This window comes from Rosa chinensis, chromosome 5 (genome assembly GCF_002994745.2).
Source record: "Rosa chinensis cultivar Old Blush chromosome 5, RchiOBHm-V2, whole genome shotgun sequence".
Classification (NCBI taxonomy): Eukaryota; Viridiplantae; Streptophyta; class Magnoliopsida; order Rosales; family Rosaceae; genus Rosa; species Rosa chinensis.
The window spans coordinates 84,130,791-84,157,126 of NC_037092.1; the positions used below are offsets into that span (position 1 = coordinate 84,130,791).

The 26,336-nt window shown below is 45.7% G+C and overlaps 1 protein-coding gene and 1 long non-coding RNA gene across 2 annotated transcripts; one reads left to right on the forward strand and one right to left on the reverse strand.

Annotated features, from left to right (window-relative positions):
• Positions 1 to 17,117: 17,117 nt before the first annotated feature.
• On the reverse strand, positions 17,118 to 22,461 carry LOC112164308. Its single transcript, XM_024300523.2, has one exon. It carries the CDS (start codon positions 22,459 to 22,461, stop codon positions 17,269 to 17,271), a length of 5,193 nt encoding a protein of 1,730 aa, XP_024156291.1. The 3' UTR covers positions 17,118 to 17,268.
• Positions 22,462 to 22,829: 368 nt separating this feature from the next.
• On the forward strand, positions 22,830 to 23,546 carry LOC121049581. Its single transcript, XR_005800820.1, has 2 exons — positions 22,830 to 22,960; positions 23,052 to 23,546. It is a non-coding gene; the product is annotated as an uncharacterized LOC121049581 (long non-coding RNA).
• The last annotated feature ends 2,790 nt before the right edge of the window (positions 23,547 to 26,336 follow it).

The window sequence follows — 26,336 nt, forward strand, 5'->3', positions numbered from 1 at the left end:
GTTTGGCGGCGGACTCCCGCTGAAGGATCTCAACTTTCTTCTTCTTGGCAACCACCCGATCCCGCAGCAGGGACATGTCTTGCTCCAGCTTGGCGAACTGTTCGTTCCGCTCCAAGTGCCGCTCAATGGCAACGTTCAGCTTGCCACGGGAGTCTGCCGCATCGCCGTCGGCCTTTGTCAAGCGTCGCTCAACATCAGCCAACTTTTCCTGGGCCTTCCCCAAGTCCCTCTGTAGGCCCGCCACTTCCTCCCTGAGTTCCCGCTCAACCAGGGGCTGTTTCGACGCCGCCTGGAACATCTCATGTAGCCCAACGGCGACGTGCCCAAAAGCTGTGCTGAAGGGCGATTCGCTGACGGTGGTCAACCGAACAATCCCCTCCAAGCCGCCGAACCACAGCCGCTCGCAGAGGTGATATAGGAACTCCCGTTCACCGTCATTGAGGAACTCGGCGTAGGCGACAAAAAAGTCCAGGCCGCTCGAACCCGCCGCTGTCGCCACGACAGCGGGAGCCTCGGGCGGAGCCTGCCTTGACTTCTTCGGCTGCTCGCGGGCCCTGATTACCTCCACTTCTTCCTCTTCCCCTCCCAAGTCGGGTTGACGCCGTTTTCGCTGAAAGGTCCGCGTACCTCCAGCAGTGGCAGGCCTCGCACCCCCCGTCGGCGGCTCCAACCCCGCTATGGTGACACCCTCCGTTGGGCGCACCGTTTTCTTCAGCACCCCGCGCCGTATCGCCGGCGCTCTCTCTTTCTGAGGCGCCAGGTCGCTCGCCACGCCGGTCCCCACCTGGACAGCGGGCAACCCGTCACCACCAAGGTGGGATTCGTGCGGCATTGGCAGCACCACCGGAACCTCAAACGGGCTAAGCGCCAGCGTCTCCGGGTTCCCCAGAGTCTTCTGAGCCGCCAACCCAGACGCGTACATGGATTCTAGAAAGTTGTTGATTTCAGCGCGATCCATGGCTTTCGCGAAGGTGTCACGGCTCGCTTTTTTCCCCGGCGGAGTTTCTAAAAAAAAAAAGAGAAATAACAAACCAATCAGCATGACAATTTCACCAGGGCTGTGATCTAGCGAAGGGTACTTACCAACGACACGAGTCAGTTGCTGATCCACCAGCAACTCCCAGCCTGTAAGGAGACAGAAGTCCAGCAAGTTGCAATTCCGCCAGCAACCTCTGATACGTGCCACGCGGCACTCTTCCTCATGAGTCAGGTTATACCGCAACCCCGCTGCACAAAAAGGTTATTATCAGTACCGAGCACAAGGTAAAAAAAAGAAAAAAAAGAAATCCAGCCAGTGGTGTTCAGCGGAAGCGGCAAACAACCTCGGATGGGCTGAAACTCCAACTTAATTCTAAACGTCGGCTCCCCCTCGTTGGAGCCCGCTTGGTACTCCCACCCCGCCGTGGAATACGGTTCCTTACGACATTGAGTCCCTCAGGTTCTCAATCAGCTTGGGCGCTCCTTGGCGACGACTGAGGCTTACTTACCCTCTACAACTCTGGCGCTTTATGTACACCAGTTCAAAGAAGTGTAATATCTCCGCCACGGTAGGTCCTTCGCAACCAGACAACCGCCACAACGAGTTCAGCGCCAATAGCAGCCGCCACATGTTGGGGCAGACTTGCACAAAGGCAATGCCGAACTCGCACACCAGGATCTGGAGGTTGGGCAACAGCGGGAAGGTCACTCCCTCGCGGAATATAGCCTCGTGCACGGCAACGTGGCCCACTGGCAGGATTGAAGCCTTCTCCTCTACCGTCGGCGGACGCAGCTTCACCACGCCGGGCAACCGGAATACCCGCTTCAGCCGGTTGACGGCAACAGCGGTCATCCTACCTCCCGCCTAGTCAACAGGGGTGCTGTCCTCGAACACCCACGCCGACTCGGTATCCTCCCCCGCTACACCTCCCCCGCCAGCGGAGTCGCTGGTGGCACTATTGCTTTCTAGGCGCTCTTCATACAAAGTGTGGGCAGCGGCGGCCTCCCCCGCCCTAGAACTCTCCGGACGTGATGTACGACCCATACCTACGTCCCACGGAATGGTCTGTAGCGGCTCGACCTCTAGCGGTTCTGGCAGTGAGGTTCCTGCACGGGCAGACGGACGCAATGAGTCAATAAAATTTCTATCCGCCGCGCTGAACGACACTTCAGAGCCGGAATCCTCACTGCTCGAAATCTCTATGACGTCGGCCATCCCAAAACCCTAAAACACAGGATCTAACTTATCCCTATATCAGTCAGTGCCCAAGAACATCAACAACACTCAACCCAGAAAATACCAAAACAAGAACAAACGCACTCAAACCCAGATTCAACCATCTAGAAAATCCCTAACCCCAATTCTGTCAATTACAGCAACCCATCCCCAAACCCACTCTCACACCCTCACAGCACGTCGACAAAGGATATATCAAACGAACACCCAAAACCCAGAAATTCACCATGGCAGACGCCCAATGAAACAAGGATATAAGTCAGAATACCAACCTCAACGGTGGAGTCTCTGACAACAGTGTGGGCACTAGTCTTCGGAGCCGGAGGTCGTCGGTTCTTCCACGTACAAAAACTCGGCAATATCGCCTCAACTCTCTTCTCCGATCTCAGACGCAGAACGCTTGAAGACGACGAAGCATAGTTCAAAGTGTAGAGCAATATCAAATATGCCAACTTCCCCCCCTTTTATGTCAACGTCAAACAACCCTACGCCGTCCATTGAAAAACGACATCAAATGCCAGCCGTACAAGTGTCCCACAACTACAGTTACTCTCTGGATTAACCGAGTCGTCGCCTCGATTACGAAACCCATCATTACTCAACATTAATGGCGAGGAGACGGCTAGGCGAAGGAGGCACGCCTCCGCACGCTAACCCTTTAGGGGTTCGCCACATGTCCACCACCATCAGACGAAGCGTCCAGTAGAAGCCACAACTTTTGGGAAGAAGGCGCCAATCGTTAGCGAATTCCGCTGAGCGAAACCCCACTAGCGGAACTTCTCACTTGTCGTCTTCCTAGTGTCAAAGTCCGCTGAGCGAAACCCCGCTAGCGGAACTTCTCACTTGTCGTCTTCCAAGTGTCGAAGTCCGCTGAGCGAAACCCCGCTAGCGGAACTTCTCACTTGTCATCTTCCAAGTTTCGAAGTCCGCTGAGCTAAACCCCTCTAGCGGAACTTCTCACTTGTCATCTTCCAAGCGTCGAAGTCCGCTGAGCGAAACCCCGCTAGCGGAACTTCTCACTTGTCATCCTCCAAGCGTCGAAGTTCGCTGAGCGAAACCCCGCTAGCGGAACTTCTCACTTGTCATCTTCCAAGTATCGAAGTCCACTGAGCGAAACCCCGCCAGTGGAACTTCTCACCTGACACCTGTCGAAATCTCCTATGAGCGGATCCCCGTTACAAAACTTCCACTTGTCAATTTGCAAGAGGCAGCCTCTGCTATACATAGCACTGCCGGCAGAACCGCCCCCATCTTGCAAACCCCGTGCGTTGCTGAGCGCAACTCCGCTCACTAACTACCACCAAACACGTCTACGCAACGCTGTTTCCTGCTACATCCAGCGGGGGGTATCCGCCAACTGCGAATCCCGAGGCTACGCCTCACTCTGACAACGACCGCCACGCCGCGTTACGGTCAGATCGTCCCTACGCTCCTCACGTGGTATTAATCCTCTGATAATAGCAAACTCCTCGAAAACCACTCGGTCTCCTCACATGCTACTAGTCCCTTTTTTTTCCCCGAGATTTGGAATCACTAATCTCGATTTACTGACATTGGTTTGACTCTTTAACCATCCATCCAAGGGTGGGGATTTTCCTGAAGTCCCTATAAGTAGTTGTATTTTGGGCAGGGAATACTCACAACATATCTTCTGAAATATTCAAGAAATGGCCTTTTAGTCCTTGCTTCTCTTTCTCCTTCTTCACAAATCTTCCCCTCATGAAATGGCCTTTAGCCTCTAAATTTTAGGCTTTATGGCGTAATCTCAAGCCTAGGTTAGGCCTTATAGCGTAATCTCAGGCAACCCCTTGTTTCGGCTTTCTGGAAGTCTAGATGGAAAATGCCAGGCTTCAGATTAGTTTAGAAACATGAGGGGGCTCCAAGTGTGGGATCTCCGGTCATGCGAGATCATTTTTGTTAAAATCCCACACGCGGAGTGAAACGGGGAAGGGAGGAAGGCCACTTTGTGGTTCGTCTTTCCTCCTCTGTTTCCTTCCTTCTGGACTCGGCCCTTGTTATGCCCTCCAGATGGAAAGGGCTTTGGTTATCACCTCCTTCTCCCCCTCTCTCTTCTTGACAGAATCTTGGAGGGATGAGGAGGGATAGACTCTTTGAAGGAATGGGTTCAAGCTACAGAATGGTTGTTCCCATACTTCACGTCCAACTAATGGTGGTTACCAAGGCTAAAAGGGGTGCAGAGACTCAAGCCGATATTCGGTTCCTTCACTTTTTGCCCCTCCAGGAGATAATGGCGCGGCTCAACCCGACGTTGGATTCCATAGCTGCTTCCACTTGAGGGGGCTTAGAGACTCCATTTTCTTTCATTGGAGTCTCCTCTTCTCATGGATAATGGCGTGGCTCAACCCGACGTTGGATTCCTCTACCACTTCCATGTAAAGAAAGATTCAGAAGATATCTGAAGATTTATGTTTTGTATTCTGGCCACTTTTGGCTTTGTAATGAATGTACTGCTTTTGGCCGCAAAGCCACTTTATGAATACAATACAATTTTCTTATCCTGATATTCAAATATCCGTGAGGAGCCAATAATTGTGTCTCGCAAGGCCCCAAATATAGGTCCCCATAGTTGTATATTCAAGAGCTTTGAAAATAATATGAACTTTAAAATATGCTCCGTGTCAAAAAGAACCTCGCGATGAAGGTTTTGAAAAAAATCCACACCTCGACCCTATTTTCCCGTGAAGATGTTTTCTTTGCGAGAGAAGAGACAAAGCTAAAAAAAAATTCCGGAGTCGCTGACTCAGCTTAGTATAGTGTAGTGTTGCCTCCCTAGTGTTGCTAGGCATAGCGAAGAAACAATTATGGGCCTCAAAAATAAGCCTTCATGAATGGGCTTCGCGAGTGTAGGAACACTAGAATTGCCCCCCATGTCTTATGTGAAGAAACCGTCTACGACTCCCCTGAGTCCCAAATATTGGGAAAGTATTTCTTCAAGTATCTACCATTGATAGGGTTATGATGGACATCTCCATCCAGGTCTTTGAGATGAAAAGCTCCTTTCTCTAAGATTTTATAGAAGATGTACGGGCCTTCCCATCTTGGAGTCCATTTCCCGCGACCATCTAAAGTTTCGCCAAGCGGGAGAACTGCTTTCCAAACCAACTCTCCTTCGCTGTAACTCCTTCTCCGCGTCCGTTTATCATAGGCGCGAGCAACTCGTTGCTTTTCCATGACCAAACTATCCAAAGCCTCCAAGCGCTTTTCGCTAAGGTCTTCATGCTCCTGCCACATAGCCTGAACGTAGTCATCTCCAATGAGATGATTTTGCTCTTAAACTCATAATGATTGGACGTTGACTTCCAAAGGCAAGACTGCATCATGGCCAAACATCAAACCATAAGGTGTTGTCACGGTGGGATTTTGCTTAGATGTGCGGTAGGCCCAAAGCATCTCATGCCACTGTTGCTGATTAGCTTCCAACATTTTCTTCAGCAAATTGATGATGATCTTATTGCTGGCTTTCGCTTGACCGTTAGACTGAGCATAATAAGGACTAGAATGGACGAACTGTATTCGCCATTCTCTTGCCAGTTTATCAACTTCACCACCATGAAAGCTGCCCCCCGGTCCGAAACAAAAACTTCTGGGATACCAAATCTACAGATGATGTTCCTAAACAGGAATTGTTGCAATGTGCCACCAGATGCTTCCTTCAAAGGTTTTGCTTCAACCCACTTTGTAAAGAAATCAGTTGCGACAATGATGAACTTGTGTTGAAGTGATGAATGTGGGTGAATCATCCCAATTAAAACGAATGCCCATCCTCTTGCGGGCCAAGGCTTTATAATGAGCTGCATTGGAATATTAGGGACATACTGGACCGGCCCATGAGCTTGGCAGTCCAAACAACCTTTAGTGAACGTGATACAATCCTTCAAGATACTGGGCCAAAAATATCCATGTCATCTGAGTAACTAACGCTTCTTTGGACCTGCCTGGTGAGCGCCGCATATGCCGGAGTGAGCTTCTCGCATGAGCTGTTTCGCCTCACTGCCATAAACACACCTGAAATGTACGCCATCTTATCCTCTTCTACGCAGCTCATTATTTCTGAGGAAGTAGTTAAGGGCAAGGTAGCGAATCCTTCTATCCGCGGTCTGATCAGGATGTTTGAGATAATTGATCAAAGGGATGCGCCAATCCACATCAATGGGCTCTAAAGTCGCTACTGACGTGTTGTATGGAGGATCTTTTCTCGCCATCCAAGAAGGAAGCGTTCAACGCTCTACTTTCAAGATTCTCTCGCGCACGCCATATCTCAGGGTTACCCTTGTTGCCAACTGGGCCAACTCGTTCGCGGAAAAATTTCTTTCGCGAGGAATGTGGTCAAGATCCACGTCATCAAACTGGTCCAACAGTTCTAATGTCCTGTTTAAATAAGGGACCAGCGTGAAGCTAATGCATCTGAACTTTTCGCGCAGCTGATTGATGACCAGGAGAGAATCTCCAAGTATTTGTACGTCTCTGACTCCCATTTCGAGCAGTACTTCTATGCCTATGATTAAGGCCTCATATTCAGCCTGGTTGTTCGTACATTGAAACTATAACTGGAATGAGTACGAAAAGTGATCTCCAGTCAGATTCTCTAGTGCGATTTCTGCTCCGGCCATGGTATCTATTCGGGAACCATCAAAGTACAATCCCCACGGCTGTAACATGACCGCTGCCTGGCCATCGGTGAAAGGTTCGGAGCAATGTATATGACATGCCTTTCCCCATAAATTTGCCGCGACCTCTAGCTCGCGAAGCTCTGGAGCGTCCAGCATGGGATGATGTGCTAGAAAATCCGCGATGGCTTGACCCTTCACAGCCTTTTGAGGCACATATTGTAAAGAAAATTCTGAAAGAGCCAAGATCCATTTGCCAATTCGGCCCCAAAGAATGGGCCGCGACAACATATATTTGACCAGATCGGTCTGAGCGATTATGCATGTAGTAAATGACAACATGTAGTGGCGCAGCTTACATGCAGAGAAGTATAATGTTAAACATAGCTTTTCCATTGGTGTGTACCTGGTTTCGCAATCTGTTAACGTTCTGCTAAGGTAGAAGATGGCATGCTCCACTCCCGCTTCGTTGTTTTGTGCCAGCAAGCTGCCTATCCAAACTTCCGCCGCTGAGATGTAAAGTTTGAGCGGTTGGTTTGGTTTCGGAGGAACGAGAATTGGTGGATTGGTTAGGTAGGCATTTATTCTATCAAAGGCCTCTTGATGCTTCACTTCCCACACAAATTCTGTTTGTCCTTACAACTTAGTAGAGCAGAAAAAGGTTGAATTTTGCCGGCGGAATTGGAAATAAACCGTCGTAGGAAATTGATTTTTCCCAACAACCTTTGCAACTCCTCCTTTGTTCGCGGCGGCGAGGCATTGATAACTGCTTTAGCTTTATCTTCCGATACCTCAATGCCTCTCTGATGTACAATGAATCCCAAAAAATCACATGCTTGAACCCCAAACACACATTTCGCAGGGTTCATCTTTAGCTTGTGACGCCGCATAAGTTCGAAAACTTTTCGCAAATCCACAATGTGATTACACCGCGGCTTGGATTTAATGACTACGTCATCTATATAAACCTCTAGAATCTTCCCTAAGATGTCATGGAAGATTAGGTTCATTGCTCGCTGGTACGTGGCTCCCGCGTTCTTCAAACCAAAACGTATGACCACATATTCAAAAACTCCTGCGAAACTTAGGCATCTAAAAGCAGTTTTGTGCCTATCTTCTTCCGCCACTGGAATATGATGGTAACCGGCAGTTCTGTCCATAAAGGAGAGAAGTTCATGACCACCTACTGCGTCCACCAACATGTCCGCTACCGGCATGGGGTAAACGTCTTTGGGAGTGGCCTTATTGAGATCGCGGTAGTCGACGCACACCCTCATTTTGCCATTCTTCTTTCGAACTAGAACAACATTGGATAGCCACTGATTATACTTGGCTACCCTGATGATTCCCGACTTATGCATCTTCTCGACTTCCTCCTTAACTAACACTTGGGTTTCTGAGTTCATTCGCCTAGACTCTTGCTTCACTCGATTTTGATCTGGGATAGTCGGCTGTTTATGGCAGACCGAGTCAGGAGATAATCCGGGCATATCTTCATATTTCTTCGCGAAACAATCCTTTTATTCCCGTAATAAATTGATGAGCCTCTGTTTTTTATCAAGCTCTAATTTTGTGCTTATTGCCACTTCCATTGGCTTCGCATCACTGCCTAAATTTACCTTTTCTGTAAGATCTCTAACCTTTGGCGGTGTATCATCCAATGTTGCTGGAGCCAATCGGAGAGGCTCTTCTTCCTCCTCCTGATCGGAGAATTCTTCGTCGATGTATTCCAATGTCGCTACTTGTGCATATGCCTCTTTTTCGATCAAATATGAAGATGAAGACAAAGAACAAAAGGATGCTACCTCTTCCTCCATGAGGTCGTGATCCATTAATTAAAACTTGGAGATGGCACCGCATGTCCAGGCCTTTCGAGGTCCTTTTTTGCCACCGCGAGCCCCCATTGTGCCAATTCAGAGGTCGTCACCCCTATGGGGCGGCCCTTATCATCAATACCAATGACCTATAAAGGAGAGATTGGTTCTAGGTAGTACCTTGCGTCCACATAACTGGCGGACACTGAAAAAGTTCGTGGGTTTGCTTTGACAATTTCCGCCTTGTCCGCCACTCTGACCCATATGATAAGCTAATGATGAAGGGTGGATGGGATACAATAACTCCTGTGGATCCAATCGCGACCCAAAATTGCGCTATATGCCACATAGCAATCTGTAACAAAGAAAGTGTAAACCCCTTCTGTTGGACCAACCTTGACTTGTAGGAAAATCAAACCCAATGTTTTGGTCACAGTCCCCACGAAGTTCTTTAGCGTAAGGGACGTGGATTGGATCTTCTCTTTCTTGATCCCTAGCGGATGCATGGTTCTGGTGGTCAAGACGTTGACTGTAGCGCCTCTGTCTACCATGATCTTGCTAACCTTGATGCCGTTCACATCGGCGATGATATACAATGGCCTCATGTGTTGCGCCATTGTTGGCGTTGGCGTGCTAAAACCCATGTCCTGGTCTCTCACACTGGTGTTTGCAGCCTCTGCTGCTTCGACTTCCTTCGGCATAAGTATCTTCGCGAGAGATAACGCCGCTGAGGTGATCTCGAACGTTCGTTTGTCCAATGATTTATCATCCTCTGCTTGGCATTCCTGAGCTGCCACTGGCAAGACATATTTTGATGATAGGACATACACCATGTTACATGTAATGTCCAACATGTCTACTTCTTCTGATTGCGAAAGCTCAAGTCCACTTCCTCCGCGAACTTGCTTGCGACGTAAGCAGCCAGCGATCCTTCTTTTTGGATCATGACCTGCTCTTGTTGATCCATCACGGAGGTAAATTCCTTCTTGGGTGGGTCCTGCCTCTGCTTCACTGATGAAGCCCCTTCTGAGTTCGCGACCACTATGCTTTGAACCTTTTTAGGCCTCCGCTGTACAATTGCAGACCGATTGTCTTTGGCCCCCAGTCTATCAAAGACTAAAGGCTCGCTATCTCTTCCTTCGCGAGATATTCTCTGCCAAACACTGACTTTACGAGCTGGCAGCGATTCTCGCCTTGTGGGAGCTAGGGACTTCTCCTGACTGTCCTTTCGGCGAGCGCTGGTTTTTGAAGCCTATTGAGACATCTTAGGATGCTGCTAGAAAACCCGCGGGCGATGAACCTTTCGGAGGTCAGTGCCTCTACCTGTCTCTGGTATTCTTCTGGAGATCTCACCAACTTCGATGGTTTAATCAACCCCTGATCCAGCGCTTCCAAGGTTCACTTTGCTTCTCCAAACCTCCGCTGGAGTTTTCTCTTCCTTGAAGAGCTCATTTCCACCGCCTTGCCCTTCTTCTGTGTATACCATCTTCCTTATTTGACGGAGGACGTCGGCGCCGGGGGAATATAAGGTCTGGTCGTAACATCAGGCCGTTCGTTCGCCCTTTCTCCTTCTCTCGCAACCTTCAGCTTCTTGAACAAGTTAGAATCCTTAGGGGAATAAGTTCCTGACCCAGTGTGCGTTCTTGGGCTGCCTGGTTGGAAGCTTCTAGAATGTGCTAGTAACTTCATTGGCGGTAAGGAGCCAAAGCGAACAGTTTGTTCATCCTCTTCATGCAACGCTTGGATATCACATTCCTCCTTGCACCATGAGCATAGAATAATAGGTGGAGCCGTCTTGGATCTCCTCTTCGCAAACTGTTCCGTCACCTTTTCTAAGCCCCCGATGGTCCTATCTAGGCTCCGCCTCTATTGTTCCTTTGTATCCCAAACCACGTCAACCTATTGTTCCTTTGTATCCCAAACCACGTCAACCATGTTGACTCCAGTGTTTGGGAAAGGATCCAAATCTACCAGCGCTGCTGCTGTTGCTAACGCTTCAACTTGTAAGTTACTATTATTCCACCAAATCTAGATCTGATCCTTCAACCTGACACAGTCAGCTATGTTATGATTCCACAAATTGTGGAGCTTACAGTATTTCTTTCCCCTAAGCTGATCTGGTTTGGCGAATGGCCCAAAGTCGATCTTCACCATCTTCGCAGCGATCATCTCATCTAAGATCTCATGAGCTTTATTTGCATCATAGGTATAACTTGCGAATTCAGTTTTGGTGAAGACCACCGACTTGAGTTTCACAAGCTCTTTGTACAGCTTCAGCTGCTTTAGCGCTGATGCCTTCTTTCCGGTGAGCTCAAGTGCTGCTACTTCATCTTCCTTGGACTCTTCAGCCTCTGCCAGGCTGGATTCCTCGCTCCTATAGTAAGGATCATAGGAACTTGATTGATGGCTGAGCGCAGCCACTATTCGGCGTTTCCCTGGGATGTATGTCCCTTTCGAGGCGTTTTTCATAGCGTCCATCTCCCTGAGCAAGTGCCCGAAACTTCCTACTTCTGTGATCAGTTCCCCCATGGAGCTGAACATGCTTCCATGCTGCTTCTTGCATTGGCGAGGCTCTAAGCCTTTAATTGCCAACTTCACCAGTTCTTTCTCCGGCAGAATCACGCTCAACTTCCCCTTCTGTATCTGGAAGCGCTGAAGGTATGTGACAGCAGATTCAGTTGGCTACTGAGCCATCTGAGTAAGTGAAGCCAAATCTACCTCAAGCTCGATAGTCCTGAAAGTTTCCTTGAACAGCTTTTCCATCGCGGGCCAACTCGCAACTGCTCCTGGTTGCAGCTTAGTGAACCAAGTGAAGGCAGCCCCTGACAAAGAAGTGGCGATGATCTCACATTTTAGACTGTCATCGTTTTGGTATTTGCCACACTGTACTCGAAACCTAACCAGATGGGCCGCGACATTTTCGACCTCCTATCCCGAGAAAGTAGAGAACGTGATGTTATATCCCCTAGGATAAGGTGAGTGCATAATGTGCGGTGGGAAAGCCCCTGATAGACTTCCTCCAAGTTAGGCCTCTGATTCGCGGTCCTAATCATTGCTTCTACCTCCTCTCTCCTTACATGTCCCAGATGAGGAGGAGGAGGTAGGTGAACCACTGTGTCATTAGCCGGCCAGATCAGAGGTGGCGCCTGTTTTAGCAGTGGCACCTGTGAGGACTGGTTAATCAAAGATACGCCGCCTCCATATTTATCTTGGGTTGGGTTGACGTCTGCGATGTAAAACCCGTTGCTGGCTGACCCTTTGTGGCCGCGGTGACCTTCGCTAGACTTCCAACCTGGTCGATACCATAATGGCTTGCTGGAGGCTGATCTTGGTACATGTATTCATGTCAGTCGCTGTTGTATTGGGGAAACGAGACATGGGCAACAAGGGTCCCTTCACTAATTTTCAAAGTTCTAGTTCCTTGCGCGATCGGCGCCGTGGCGTTGTTCTTTCCACCCATTTTCAGAGCAGTTTCCTTACCCCTGACTGATGCGGCAGTATTAGTTAGAGCGGAGGTGGCCGTGCTGCTGCCACTAGCTTTTTCTCGAGCATTCAGCGGTATGTATTTACCTGACCCTGCGGGCTGGCCGAGAGATCCTAGAATAGCATTGGGATCCCCCAACATCTTATTCAGAACCTCTTTAGTCTGATCCATTTTGGCTTTTTGCATGGCAACTTGGATCACGGTATTAGATCCCTTATTGCAAATAGCCGTGACCTGGGTAAGAACGACCTTAGTCTGAGCAGCTTGGGCATTTATCATAGTCACGAGCTGTTCATGCTGCTCATGCGCTTGTCATGACGTGCCTGCTATATGCCCTTGCATTCGCTCCGTATTACGTTCCATCTCAAGCTTGACTTTCATGATTAGATCGATGGACTCCCGTCACTGTTCCTCGAACCCTTTAGTCTTCTTTGCCCAGAATGCCCTATTGTTCTTTCGCATAATATCGAGTTGTACATCCAGGCTGGCGTCTCCTGGGATAGGGATGGGCACGAAATCTCTGTCGATGGAGGGTGGGGAAAAAATCTTTGGATTACTTGTTCTTCGGAAAGACTACGACAGTCTACACGCGAGTGTGGTCTACAACTGGAGGTCTTGTGTTCGGGCAGTTAACGTAAACCTTTTAATAAGGGTTTGCGCTTGACTTCTCAATGGCTGCAATCGCGAAGAAACGCTATGCAGTATGTCCCACCAAGTGTGCCAAAATGTTTGGCTCCAGTTTTGTTGCAGCTGATCAACAGTCTCTTTTTTGCGCGGGCGTGCCAGTACTGTTCCGGTGCTGTCGTCGGGGGTGTCCCCTGACCTGACTTCTTTCGAGCGAATATGGACAAGGAGAGCACCAACCTCGTCGCGGGATTCTTTATGCCTCGTGGTGAGGACTTTTGCTAAGCTTCTTCAAAATCACACAATCGATACTTGACGTTATAGATTGAGCAGAGCGAAAATCACTAGGAAGTAGGGAGAACTTGCTAAAGAGTGACTTTAGCTTAGCTGGTTTGCGAGAGCGTTACCCTTACTTGGCTAGTTCCGTAACCGTTGTGGTCGTTCTACTACAGTCGGCTCTCGAGGAGACTAGGACTGAAGCACGTTGACAGAGGGTTTAGTGGCACTGACAGTCGGCTCTTGAGGATTCTGGGACTGGAGTGTGGTCACCGGTAAGAGAAGAATAGGGGTTGCTCCGAAAAGGCTTGGATGATCATAGAGATTAATTGATGAATTGTGTTTGTTACTTCGTGGTAGCCTCTATATATAGGCTACCATGTCATAGTGGTTGGTCTTAAACAAATCATGATGGGTTAACCACTGTTTCTACTGAAGAATACGGTACAGGAACTAAGTGTGGATCATGATGGGGAGAGAGAGAGAAAGGGACACAAGCATGTATAATGGTTCACCTTGCCCTTGAGGCAAGGATACGTCCACTTAGAGATTCTACTATGGGTGAGGTCAAGTGACCTTTGTAGTGATAAAAGTATAGGGATCATGGATCCATCTCTAAGAATGGGAGGACTTCCCTTTATAGCTAAAGGAAGCCCCACTCTATTCTAAATTTCCAATGTGGGATACAACATACATATTGCTTCTCTTGAAGCCTCTTGGAGAGAATGGGAGGGTGGCCTCCCTACGAAGTATCGGCCGACCTCCACCATAACGAGGTAGCTGGGGTGTCGGACTACCGGATGCATGTCGTAGGCGGGACTAGCCATGTCGCGGGGCCTACCTACGAGGTTGTTGCTTATGCTTGGCAGTATGTAATATAGGCGGTATGTACAAATTCCCCAAGTCCCCGAGTAAGATGCGCTTCTTGGTTGGGGAGTTTAAATATGATGCCGCCAAGTATGAGTGACGACCCGTTGAACGCCATACCCATACTAGTCCCCCAACTCCGTGAGCAAGAAGGGACTCTTCCGGGTCTTGTGAAGTTTCCATGACAGGTTGGTGCTACGGGGCCCATAATCTAGCTAGTACCTGCAAATAAGATAGGAGTGTACAAAGAGCATATTGATTGCGCTAAGGCAATCTAGGTGACATTTGAGTCAAATGCATCAAGGTGCATGAATGTTTATATGAGATGCATGTTACACATTGTGTGTATGCACGTATTAGGTAATGTTGATATACGACGTATAAGTCGAAAATGCATGTGGTTGTGATAGCATACAAAGTGCATATGATGCATAAATGTTTGATGAACACGATGACACATAATGATGTGTGAATGTTGTATGCATATGATGCACACCTGTTAGGGCCAAGAGTGTAGTTACTCGCCGAGTCCCCCAAGTCACGTAGTTAGTAAAACGGGAATTTGGACTTGAGTTCGCTCGTGTCGAGCAGGTGATTGGTTGTATGAGTTTTGTCCTATAGTCTTATTAATGGGATGTAAAAGAAATTTGATTGTTGCGATCAACAATAGGTAAAAAATTTCAATATTTCCATTAATAGACCATAGCATGAAAAGTATGAGCGTGAAGCCCGATGATAGTCCCGATCGGGTACTATCTCCACTTGTGATAAGTGGTATGTATAAGTCCCCTAAGTGTATAGAACGCTCGGGAGGTGAGATGACTCAAAAGCAAGGGACTGGACCTTGGCTTTTGTAAGGGAGCTACCCTTTAGTGATCCCGTTGGGATACCTCACTCGAGTAGAGGATTTATGAGGGCCTGTAGGCCTCGTGTACCTGGTGAGGTGAATGAGGGTTATGGCCTCTAGTACCCAATGGGGTTGGGCTGAATCTCGTATACCTAGTGGAGTAGATAGGCTCGTGGCCTCATGTACCCGATGAGGTGAGTGAACCCGTGATCTCGTTGGGATTTGAGAGCTAGGAGTCTCGTACCCGATAGGGTATTTATGGCCTTGGGCCTCTGGTACCCGATGAGGGTTGGGCTGACTCGGATACCTAGTGGAATAGATAGGCTCGTGGCCTCATGTACCCGATGAGGTGAGTGAGCCCGTGATCCCGGTGGGATAGATGAGGTCTTGAGCCTCCTTAACCCAATGAGGTTGAATGAGGGCCGGTAGGCCTCCTTTACCCGATAGCGTGGCCCCGGGTAGAATGATATAACCCCGTTGGGGTGTTCGGTGGCTTTGGCCTGTGCCTCTTAACCCCGTAGGGGTACCTCACCAATTGGAGAGGATTTATGTAAGGATATGACCTTAGCTTACCCGATTTCAAGTGCCGCACATTGTTTAGTGTTACATGCACACATGTAGTAAGTTTAATTGACGGGCAATTAAATAAAGCATGACATAAGTATGTAGGCATAACGAATATGCTAGTTAAATTATCCAATGTCGTAGGCATGCTTAGATTTATAGAAATCGTTTTTTTTTTTTTTTTTTTTTGAAGCATGTAAAGTAGGACATGAGCTTTAATTGAAAAAGAGTAAATGGAAACTTATCGGGAGCCGTTTGCAAGTGGCGAAGATATTGTAGAAAGATTGGAGTTCCCGATATATAAGACATGTCGCCTAGCGAGTACAGATAGTACGTTTGCTTGAGCTTTCTCATAGAAGAAGTTGTCCGATTAGGTGAGTATACCTCTCAAAAATACATAAGTGAGTAGTAGCTTTGTCAAAATAATTGACTATTTTAGATATGAGATGCTCATATAGCTTTTGCTACCGTGTTTGAATAGTTATTGTGTGCACCAATCAAAAGCATGGAAGCATAAGTGGTATGATCAGCATATAATGTACATTGGTGGCTATGACTTTGTGGTATGACGAGTTTATATGAGCAATTAATTATGAAAGAGCAATAGAGCAAACTCATAAATATCAATGTATGTGTAGGCATTAGAGCCTATATGGATGATTTTAGGGGATAGGCATTGTGACTACCCCATCATGAATTGTCCATTTTTGATGGAAAACTTGGGCGTATATTTAATTGTCATCAGTACCGCATGCATGGTAAGATGCAGCCAAAGATTAATATAGTAGAAATAATTGTGAGTATGTATGACAAGGCTGTAGCATTAAATATGATGCAGAAATAAACTTTGGCACGAAAAGAATATCATATGCCCATGCTTGTACGTGTGAGTAAGCAAGGTATGCATGTGTCAATTAAATATTAATCAATGGAGTCATGCTTGTGTGTCGAAATTGTGTTGAGAGTATGTCAGAACACAATTTACTCTTCATCACATGAAGTACAGCTTAGTACGATGCAGTTTTTTGAGTTTCCCACTTTCCCATAGCAGGAGCAAATCAGTGGAGGTTCTGGACCTCATATATATGTATCGAAGATTCTGCTATCCACCTAGGTGAGGGTCACCTGGTGACGTGGCAGAACGACAGCCGCCGATCGGTTGGTCCAGGCCATATGTCAGACCGGTCAGACCCAATTTGACTAACGTGGAAGTCCCCGTTACCGTCTCTTAGAAACGGGTTTGAAGAAAAAAAAATTTCTTACTTTGATTCAGAGGGAGAGAGAGGACGGGTAAAATCCCAATAATAAAGAATGACATCTCTGGAGCGGGTATTGTTCTTCTTCTTCTTCACCGCCCCCGTGCTCGGATACAAGCTCCCCAAACCCGAAAATCTATGATTGAGGTAGAAACGAGGGGGTAAAAGCCTCAGTTCATTGAGGTAGAAAGAAGTCGAGGTACCTCCCTCTAGTACCCTCGCCAAAGCCATATCACCGATCATGGGATCGGTTAATCCCATTCTCGCCTCCGCCGAAAAACCAAGAATTTCGAAGAAGAACTCGTGCAGATTAAAGAATGATAGGAGAGTAGCTCCTACCCAGAAACTCAAGAAAACGAATGCAAGAGAGACAGGAAATTAAAAATGATAATTGTTCATAGATGGCTGCTCCCCAACGTTTACAAACTTATACTGAAATTAAAGCCAGCAGATCTTGACACTTGTCAAAGATCAGGACATAAAGGGACCCTTAGACAACAAACCCTATCTGAACTAGCCATGTGCTGCACATGTGCATGTCTACAAAAGATACCTGATTGACAATTACAAAATGGTGCGACATGAATGCAAGGCCACTAAGTCAAAAAAGCAATAGTCCTAGCAATAATGGGAAATATTCAATGGAGAATCATAACATTACTCCCACCATCACAAGAAACTTGTCCTCAAGTTTCAGGCATCTGAATCAAAACGAGGGAACCTGTGCATAATGTCATCCGCGTATTCCCATGTGGCATCTTCAGGTAAAGACTCAGCCCAATGAATTAACCATTGTGTAGCTGCAGAACCTCTCCTTTTAACCATTCTGGTTTCCAAAACCGCAGCTGGTTCCCATTTGATGTTGGTAGGGTCACAGATGTGTGGTAATTGAGTTGCAACTTGCACAGCATTTCCCAACTTCTTTTTTAGCAAAGAAACGTGAAAAACATTGTGTATTTTAGCAGTGGGAGGTAATTGCAACTTATAAGCTACGGGGCCTATCTTTTCAATGATTTGAAAGGGGCCATAATACCTTGCTGAAAGTTTGTGAAAAGAGTTCTTCTGCAAAGAGTGTTGCTTGTAGGGCTGTAGTTTGAGATAGACATAGTCCCCACTCTCAAATGTCCTTTCTGAATGCTTTTTATCATAAAACCCCTTCATCCTGGCTTGAGCCTTCTTCAAGTTTTTCTTGAGTAGTTGTAACAGTTCATCTCTATCCCTTAGCTGTTGGTCCACATGTGCCACAGCTGTGGATCCTGGTAGATAGGGGCTGATAGCTGGAGGAGGGTATCCATAAAGTGCCTCAAAGGGGGTCATTTCAATGGCAGAATGATGTGAAGTATTGTACCACCATTCTGCCCATGGGAGAGCTTGGACCCATTGATTCGGTTTCTCACCAGTCACACATCTTAAATATTGCTCCAGAGTTCTGTTTAAATTCTCTGTTTGACCATCAGACTGAGGATGGTAGGCAGATGATTTGCTTAGCTTGGTGCCCTGCAACTTAAAGAAAGACTCCCAAAACGTGCTCAAGAATATAGGATCTCTATCAGATATGATATTATCAGGCATGCCATGTAATTTAAATACTTCCTGTACAAAGACTTTGGCTAATGATGCTGCAGTATAAGGATGAGATAGTGGAATAAAATGAGCATACTTGGTTAGTTTATCAACAACTACCCAAATAGCAGTTTTACCTTCAGATTTTGGCAGGGCATCAATAAAATCCATGGATATGCTGCTCCAAGCCTTGTCAGGGATGGAAAGAGGTTGTAATAGTCCAGGGGGTTTGATTGCCTCATAATGGTTTCTTTGGCAAACTTCACAAGCAGATACAAACCTTTTGATATCTTGGTGTATACCCGGCCAAGCAAAACTCCTTAGTATTCTCTTATGTGTCCTAGACCTTCCTGCATGACCTCCCAGCAACCCTTCATGGAACTCAGCTATTATTTTGCTCCTCCACCCATCAGTTGAAGGCACAAACATTCTAGTCTTGTAAAATAGTTGAGAGTGGTTCAAAGAGAAATTTTTTTTACTCGTAGGATCTTGTTGCAGTGCTAGCACAATGTTCTGGACTTCAGGATCTGCTTCACAAGATTTTTGTATCTCAGCCACATAGTCATGAATCGGTTTGGACATTCCCGACAGTAAAGCTAGACTAGCTCCCCTAGAAAGGGCATCCGGGGCTGCATTATTCTTCCCTGCCTTGTATTGTATGCTATAATCATAGCCTAACAGCTTCAAAAGCCATTTCTGCTGAGCTGGTGTAGTGATCTTTTGATTCAAAAAATGTTCAATGGTCCTGTGATCTGTGAGAATTTTGAAATGATGCCCTAGAATGTAGGGTCTCCAATGTTGAACAGCAGCTACCACAGCTAACATCTCTTTGTCATAAACTGAAAGTGCCAAATGCCTTTGAGCTAGAGCCTTACTCATATATGCAATGGGATGGCCATCTTGTGACAACACAGCACCAATTCCCAAATCTGAGGCATCACATTCAATTACAAATTCTTTTGAGAAATCTGGAGTTGCAAGGACGGGTGTACTGATGAGGGCTTGCTTTAATTTTTCAAAAGCAACTATAGCTGGTTCAGTCCAATGAAACCCATCTTTTTTTAGCATATCAGTCAAGGGTTTAGCAATAATCCCAAAACTCTTGACATACTTTCTGTAATAACCTGCTAGTCCAAGGAACCCCCTTAATTCCTTCAAGGTCTTTGGTTGTGGCCATTGTTGGATGCACTCAATTTTGGTGGGATCCACTGCTACCCCTGCTGCACTGATCACATGTCCCAGGTATTCAACTTTTGGGACCCCAAAACTGCACTTACTTTCTTTGACCTTCAATGAGTGTTGTTGTAATCTTTCAAAAACCAACTCTAAATGCTTCAAATGGTCCTCCAAGGTTTGGCTGTAGACTAATATGTCATCAAAGAAGACTAAAGCAAACTTTCTGAGGAAGTCTCTTAACACTTCATTCATGACTGATTGGAAGGTGGATGGGGCATTGGTCATACCAAATGGCATCACTAGAAACTCATAATGTCCAGAGTGAGTCCTGAAAGCTGTTTTACCAATGTCTCTCTCATCCATTCTTATTTGATGGTACCCTGACCTTAAGTCCAACTTGGTGAATATAGTTGCTCCATGTACTTCATCCAACAACTCATCTACTACAGGAATGGGGTATTTATCTTTCACAGTTGCAGCATTCAAAGCTCTATAATCCACACATAATCTCCATGTGCCATCTTTTTTCTTAACCAATAATACAGGAGAAGAGAAAGGACTGACACTAGGTCTTATGATTCCATTGTCTAGCAATTCATTGATGATTTTCTCTATCTCTTCCTTCTGAGAGTGAGGGTACCTGTATGGCCTGACATTGATAGCAGCAGTGTTTGGAAATAATTCAATTTTGTGGTCATGCCATCTAGCAGGAGGAAGATGAGTAGGATTTTCAAACACTTCAGAATACTTGTGAACGAGATCCTGAATTTCTGGCTGCACACTCTGTTTGTGATTGTCTTGGTGAATAGCTTGGAGTTGAACCAATACTGCTTCTCTTTCTTTTCTTAGCAGTCTAGTCATTGATTTACAGCTCACTACTGATGCTTGTGTATTGGTCTCCCCTTGAAGTACATGTTGCTTCCCATCACTGTTAAATTTCATCCTCATGAGCTCAAAATTCCATACTATATCCCCAAGAGTTTTTAGCCACGCAGCTCCTAAAATCACCTCACACCCTGATATAGGGAGCACATAATAGTCTGCTTTACAACTGTAGCCTTGTAGCTGTATTTGTATAGTAACCTGTCTCCTAGTTTGCAATATGTCCCCACTTGCTAATCTGACCCTAAGTGGTTTGATGTGCTTAACAACAGCAGGGATGTTTTTTAGCAAAGTGGGATGTATGAAATTATGTGAGGCACCAGAATCCACTAGTACGTGCACCTTCTTCTTAAGACATAACCCCTTTAGTTGCATAGTGCTGTTGTTAGGGTCCCCCAGCATTTGTAATTGCAATTCCTGCTCTTGGTCATCATTGTCTTCCACTAGGGGTGGTTGAACCACTTCACCCTCATTAAGATTATTAGGGTCTTGTACAACCACTTCTTCCTGCATAACCTCCATGATCATCATAGCCTGACCCCTCCTACAATTGTGACCAGGCCTAAAGATTTCATCACAAAAGAAACATTGGTTTCTGGCTCTTCTTTCCTGATATTCTGCTTGAGTTAACCTCCTGTGCCCTCCAGCTGGGTTGGCTGCAACTGGAGGAGGTGGGGGTCTATTTTGTGCTGCAGGAGGATGATTTCTTAATTGACCAACTGGTCCAGTATGCATGTTCCCTAGTCTAGGAGTGGCCTGAGAAGCTTTGTGCACAAACATTCCTCTAGAGTGGCTTCTAAGATTCAGTTCTCTTTCCTCATATACCTTGGCTAGCTCACAAGCCTCGTACAAAGTCCTAGGCTTTTGAGCTTTAACATCCGCCCTGATGGTATCCTTCAATCCCCCTATGAAACAAGAGAGAAGCACCTGTTGAGAAAATCCGGGGGCCCTTCTGGATAATTTTGTAAACTGGTCCATATATTGTTCCACAGATCCCACTTGAGACATCCTAGCTAAGGCTGCTTGATAATCCACCACATTATGCCCACTAAACTCCCTCATGAGAAGGTCAGATAGTCCCATCCAAGTGTTTGGGAACTCAGTTTTGAACATGTACCATCTATCTGCAGCCCTATCAGATAAGTGCATGGTGGCTAGAGCTAATTTCCTGTCCTCTGGGATTTGATAAAAATCAAAATATTGATCTACCTTGTTGAGCCATTCAACTGGATCTCCACCACTAAACACACTAAATTCCAGCTTCATTTGCTTCATAGTTGGCAAATTAGGGTCATTGACCGGATAATGTTGATGTTGCACATGTTGAAACTGAGGGTACATAGGGTATTGTTGTAAGGGCACAAAGTTCTGTTGGGGCGTTGAGGCATTATTGAATAGTGGAGTGTGTGTAGTGGTAGTAGCAAACGTAGGTTGAGCATGAGCTGGGAAAAAATATGCTTGAGAGTTTACTGGTGTGGAGTTTTGAATACCTTGATAGTAAGGAACAGCGAAAGGTAGAGTTGTCTGAGGTGGTATGTTGGGGAAGTTAACGGGAGAGTGGGAATAGGGTCCTGAGTAACTCATAGTGAAGGGTTCTGGTCCCATCTGACCACCTCCATGTCCGAAGTAAGGACCTCCAAAGGCGTTAAAGGGTTGTGTTCCAAAACCAGTATGCTGATAATAATGAGTCTGATTGTGCTGCTCCTGGGGTTGAGATTTACTCAAGCTAGGTTCACCTCGAGTGACGTTAGCACTGTGGATAGATGATGTTACTATCCCTGAAGCATTACTGCTATTCATGCTAGTGGTTGCTGGTGCCCTTTCATTTTCAAACTCACTAGCAAAACCAAGAATCACTTCATTGTGAGCTAAACTTCGAGACAGGCTATGCTGGGGTTGAGAAATACTACCACTTGCAGCCACTATGTGTGTAGCCGAGGAGACACCTCTAGTGGAGGAGGCAGACTCTAGTCTAGCCATCATAGCTGGTGAGCCCGAGTTTGGCGGAAGGGAACCAAACTTAAGCGTTTGTAGATCTGGATCTGGGTCTGGAGTGGGGTGGCTAGGTCGCTCCCTCAAAGATCTCAGCTCCTCCAACATTTCAGTTCGAAATGAAGAGAGAGAGTCTTGGTATCCACTTAAAGTCTCTTGCAGGGCATTAATCCTAGCAGTAGTTTCATCCTTATGGACCTGCAAATCGAATTCCACGTTGGTGAGTTCACCCGAACCTGGTGGATGAGCTCCACCTCCCTTTTGTTTCACCATCGCCCTCAGATCGAGAGCTCTGATACCAGTTGATAGGAGAGTAGCTCCTACCCAGAAACTCAAGAAAACGAATGCAAGAGAGACAGGAAATTAAAAATGATAATTGTTCATAGATGGCTGCTCCCCAACGTTTACAAACTTATACTGAAATTAAAGCCAGCAGATCTTGACACTTGTCAAAGATCAGGACATAAAGGGACCCTTAGACAACAAACCCTATCTGAACTAGCCATGTGCTGCACATGTGCATGTCTACAAAAGATACCTGATTGACAATTACAAAATGGTGCGACATGAATGCAAGGCCACTAAGTCAAAAAAGCAATAGTCCTAGCAATAATGGGAAATATTCAATGGAGAATCATAACAAAGAATCAGCCCCCTCCGACTTATCATTCAAGGCATTCGACGATCACTCTCCCTTTGCATGTTGAAGACCGCTTCCAAGCCTGGAGCTGATTCCAAGCAGAAATCTGTTCAAACTGTCACAAAAACTGAGGTACCCATCTTAAATTTTGATTGCTTTTTACCTTGAATTTGTGTTCTTTGATTGGTTTTCCAATTGGGTCAATCGGGTTTCTGAGTTGCAGCAATAAACAAGATTAGTTGATATAGGATTAGGGATATCTCGAAAAAGTTGGTGTATTTGATTTTGGTTCTGGTTCTGGATGAACAGAATCGTGTGTAGCACGCGATCTTGGTGGTGATTTCTCCGGGCTTCGATGTCAGCGACGGGAAAATCCATACAGGTTGAATGGTTGGTTGACTGGGTTGAGATCAATTGCTTGTCGGCAAGGTTTCGTGGCCATAGGAGGTTAATATCCAGATACTTGATGTGAGGTGAAAGATCGGATCGGAGTTGGATGACAGGTGGTGGTTGGATCGAGGATTGGTGGCCATCGTCAGTTTCGGTGGTTCTGCGTTCCTTGCAGAACTCATGGGCCTGGACTTGGTGGTACGAAGGGCCTGGGCGTTTGCCATGGGCTTGGGGTTTTTTTGGTTTTTTTTTATTTTGTATGTATTTTATTTTTAATGAATTGTTTTGTGATGATTTATTTTAATAAACTACACTTTGTTATCTCAAATTACATAAAACTAAAATGGTAAAAAAAAAAAAATGGAGAAATTGTATAATTAAAGCTCTCCAAGTGGACGTCGAACGGTTGTAGGAATTATTTTTTCTAGATTTTGTACACAAGTCACAAAGCAATTATTTTTTCTAGATTTTATACACAAGTCACAAAGCTAGAGCTTATGCAAGATGGTCGTGAACAAAGTCTACTGATAGATTGGAAAACAGTGTGTTTTTGTTAGTTATATTAAAGTCATTATGGTTGATTGAGTTGATCGATTTTGAAATGAAGTCAAAAGCCGTTAATATTTTTACCGTGAGTCTCTAAGGGGAGCGGCACCATGCCAGGACAAACGTTTCGGAATTTTGACATCCGTAAGTAGACCCCCTGCCCACGAGAGTGTGGGAGTTGAAAGATGTAAAAAAATTAATTGGCAAGGACCGGTTACGAGCATATTTGTTTTATGTTTTATTTAGGGTATCGAGTTGACCGGGTAGATCAAGGTCCAATCGAAGGTGGAAATTGCCGAAATTTCTACCACTATCATATATTTGTATGCGGACAACATCCGACGGTGCATTTTAAAAATTTCCATTTCCTCCCCCATTTTGCTCATGGAGGGTAACAAGCCTAACAAACAAGTTATACTGCAATACTAGGCATATAAGGATTATATGCAATCAAAAATTTGTGAAATGGAAATTGATCAATCTGAAAATTCACATATGTTTATACAACAGTGATAGGTATTGTCTGAAAAAATTAGGCCGATCCGCTGTGAATAAGGCACCTAACGGAGCGGTCAACGCTTTGCACAAGCAAGCTTCCCTAAGGGGAGCGGCACCATGCGCGGACAAACGTTCCAGAATTTTTACATCTGTAAGTAGACCCCCTACCCACGAGAGTGTGGGAGCTGAAAGATCAAAAAAAATGAATTGGCAAGGACCGGTTACGAGCATATTTGTTTTATGTTCTATTTAGGGTATCGAGTTGACCGGGTAGATCGAGGCCGAACCAAAGAAGGAAATGGCCGAAATTTCTGCCACTACCATTTATTCATATGCCGACAACTTCCGACGGTGCATTTTTAAAAATTCCATTTCGTCCTCCATTTTGCTCATGGAAGGTAACAAGCGTAGTTTTTAAGTTACACATTACTAGGCATATCAGAATTATGTGCGGTTCAAAAAATCTGAAATGGAAATTGATCAATCTGAAAATTCCCATACGTTTATACAACAGTGATAGGTATTGTCTGAAAAAATTAGGCCGATCCGCCTTGAATAAGGCACCTAACAGAGAGGTCAACGCTTTGCACACGCAAAATTCCCTAAGGGGAGTGGCACCTTGCGCGGACAAGCATCCCGAAATTTTTACATCTGTAAGTAGACCCCCTACCCACGAGAGTGTGGGAGCTGAAAGATCGGAAAAATGAATCGGCAAGGACCTGTTACTAGCATAATTGTTTTATGTTCTATTTAGGGTATCGAGTTGACCGGGTAGATCGAGGCCGAGACGAAGGTGGAAATGGTTGAAATTTCTGCCACTACCATATATTCGTATGCTGACAACATCCGATGGTGAATTTTTAAAAATTCCATTTCGTCCTCCGTTTTGCTCATGGAGGGTAACAAGCCTAATCTAGTTATACTACATTAGTAGGCATATAAGGATTATGTGCGGTCCAAAAAAACTGAAATGGAAATCGATCAATCTGAAAATTCCCATATATTTATACAACAGTGATAGGTATGGTCTAAAAAAATTAGGCCGATCCGCCTTGAATAAGGCACCCAACGGAGCGGTCAACGCTTTGCACACGCAAAATTCCATAAGGGGAGCGGCACCTTGCGCGGACAAGCATCTTGGAATTTTTACATCCATAAGTAGACCCCCGACCCACTAGAGTGTGGGAGCTGAAAATCGGAAAAATGAATTGGCAAGGACTGGTTATTAGCATATTTGTTTTATGTTCTATTTAGGGTATCGAGTTGACCGGGTAGATCGAGACCCAACCAAAGGTGGAAATAGATTAAATTTCTACCACTACCTTACATTAGTATCCCGACAACATCCGACGGTGAATTTTCAAAAATTCCATTTCGTCCTCCCTTTTTCTCATGGAGGGTAACAAGCCTAATAAACTAGTTATACTACGTTAGTAGGCATATAAGGATTATGTGCGGTCCAAAAAATCTGAAATGGAAATCGATCAATCTGAAAATTCTGATATATTTATAAAACAGGGATAGGTATTGTCTGAAAAAATTAGGCCGATCCGCCTTGAATAAGGCACCCAACGGAGCGGTCAACGCTTTGCACATGCAAAATTCCCTAAGGGAAGCAGCACCTTGCGCGGACAAGCATCCTGGAATTTTTATATCCGTAAGTAGACCCCCTACCCATGAGAGTGTGGGAGCTGAAAGATCGGAAAAATGAATTGGCAAGGACCGGTTACTAGCATAATTGTTTTATGTTCTATTTAGGGTATCGAGTTGACCGGGTAGATCGAGGCCGAGCCGAAGGTGGAAATGGCTGAAATTTCTGCCACTACCATATATTCGTATGCTGACAACATCCGATGGTGAATTTTTAAAAATTCCATTTCGTCCTCCATTTTGCTTATGGAGGGTAACAAGCCTAATTTAGTTATACTACATTAGTAGGCATATAAGGATTATGTGCGGTCCAAAAAAACTGAAATGGAAATCGATCAATCTAAAAATTCTCATATATTTATACAACAGTGATAGGTATGGTCTGAAAAAATTAGGCCTATCCGCCTTGAATAAGGCACCCAAC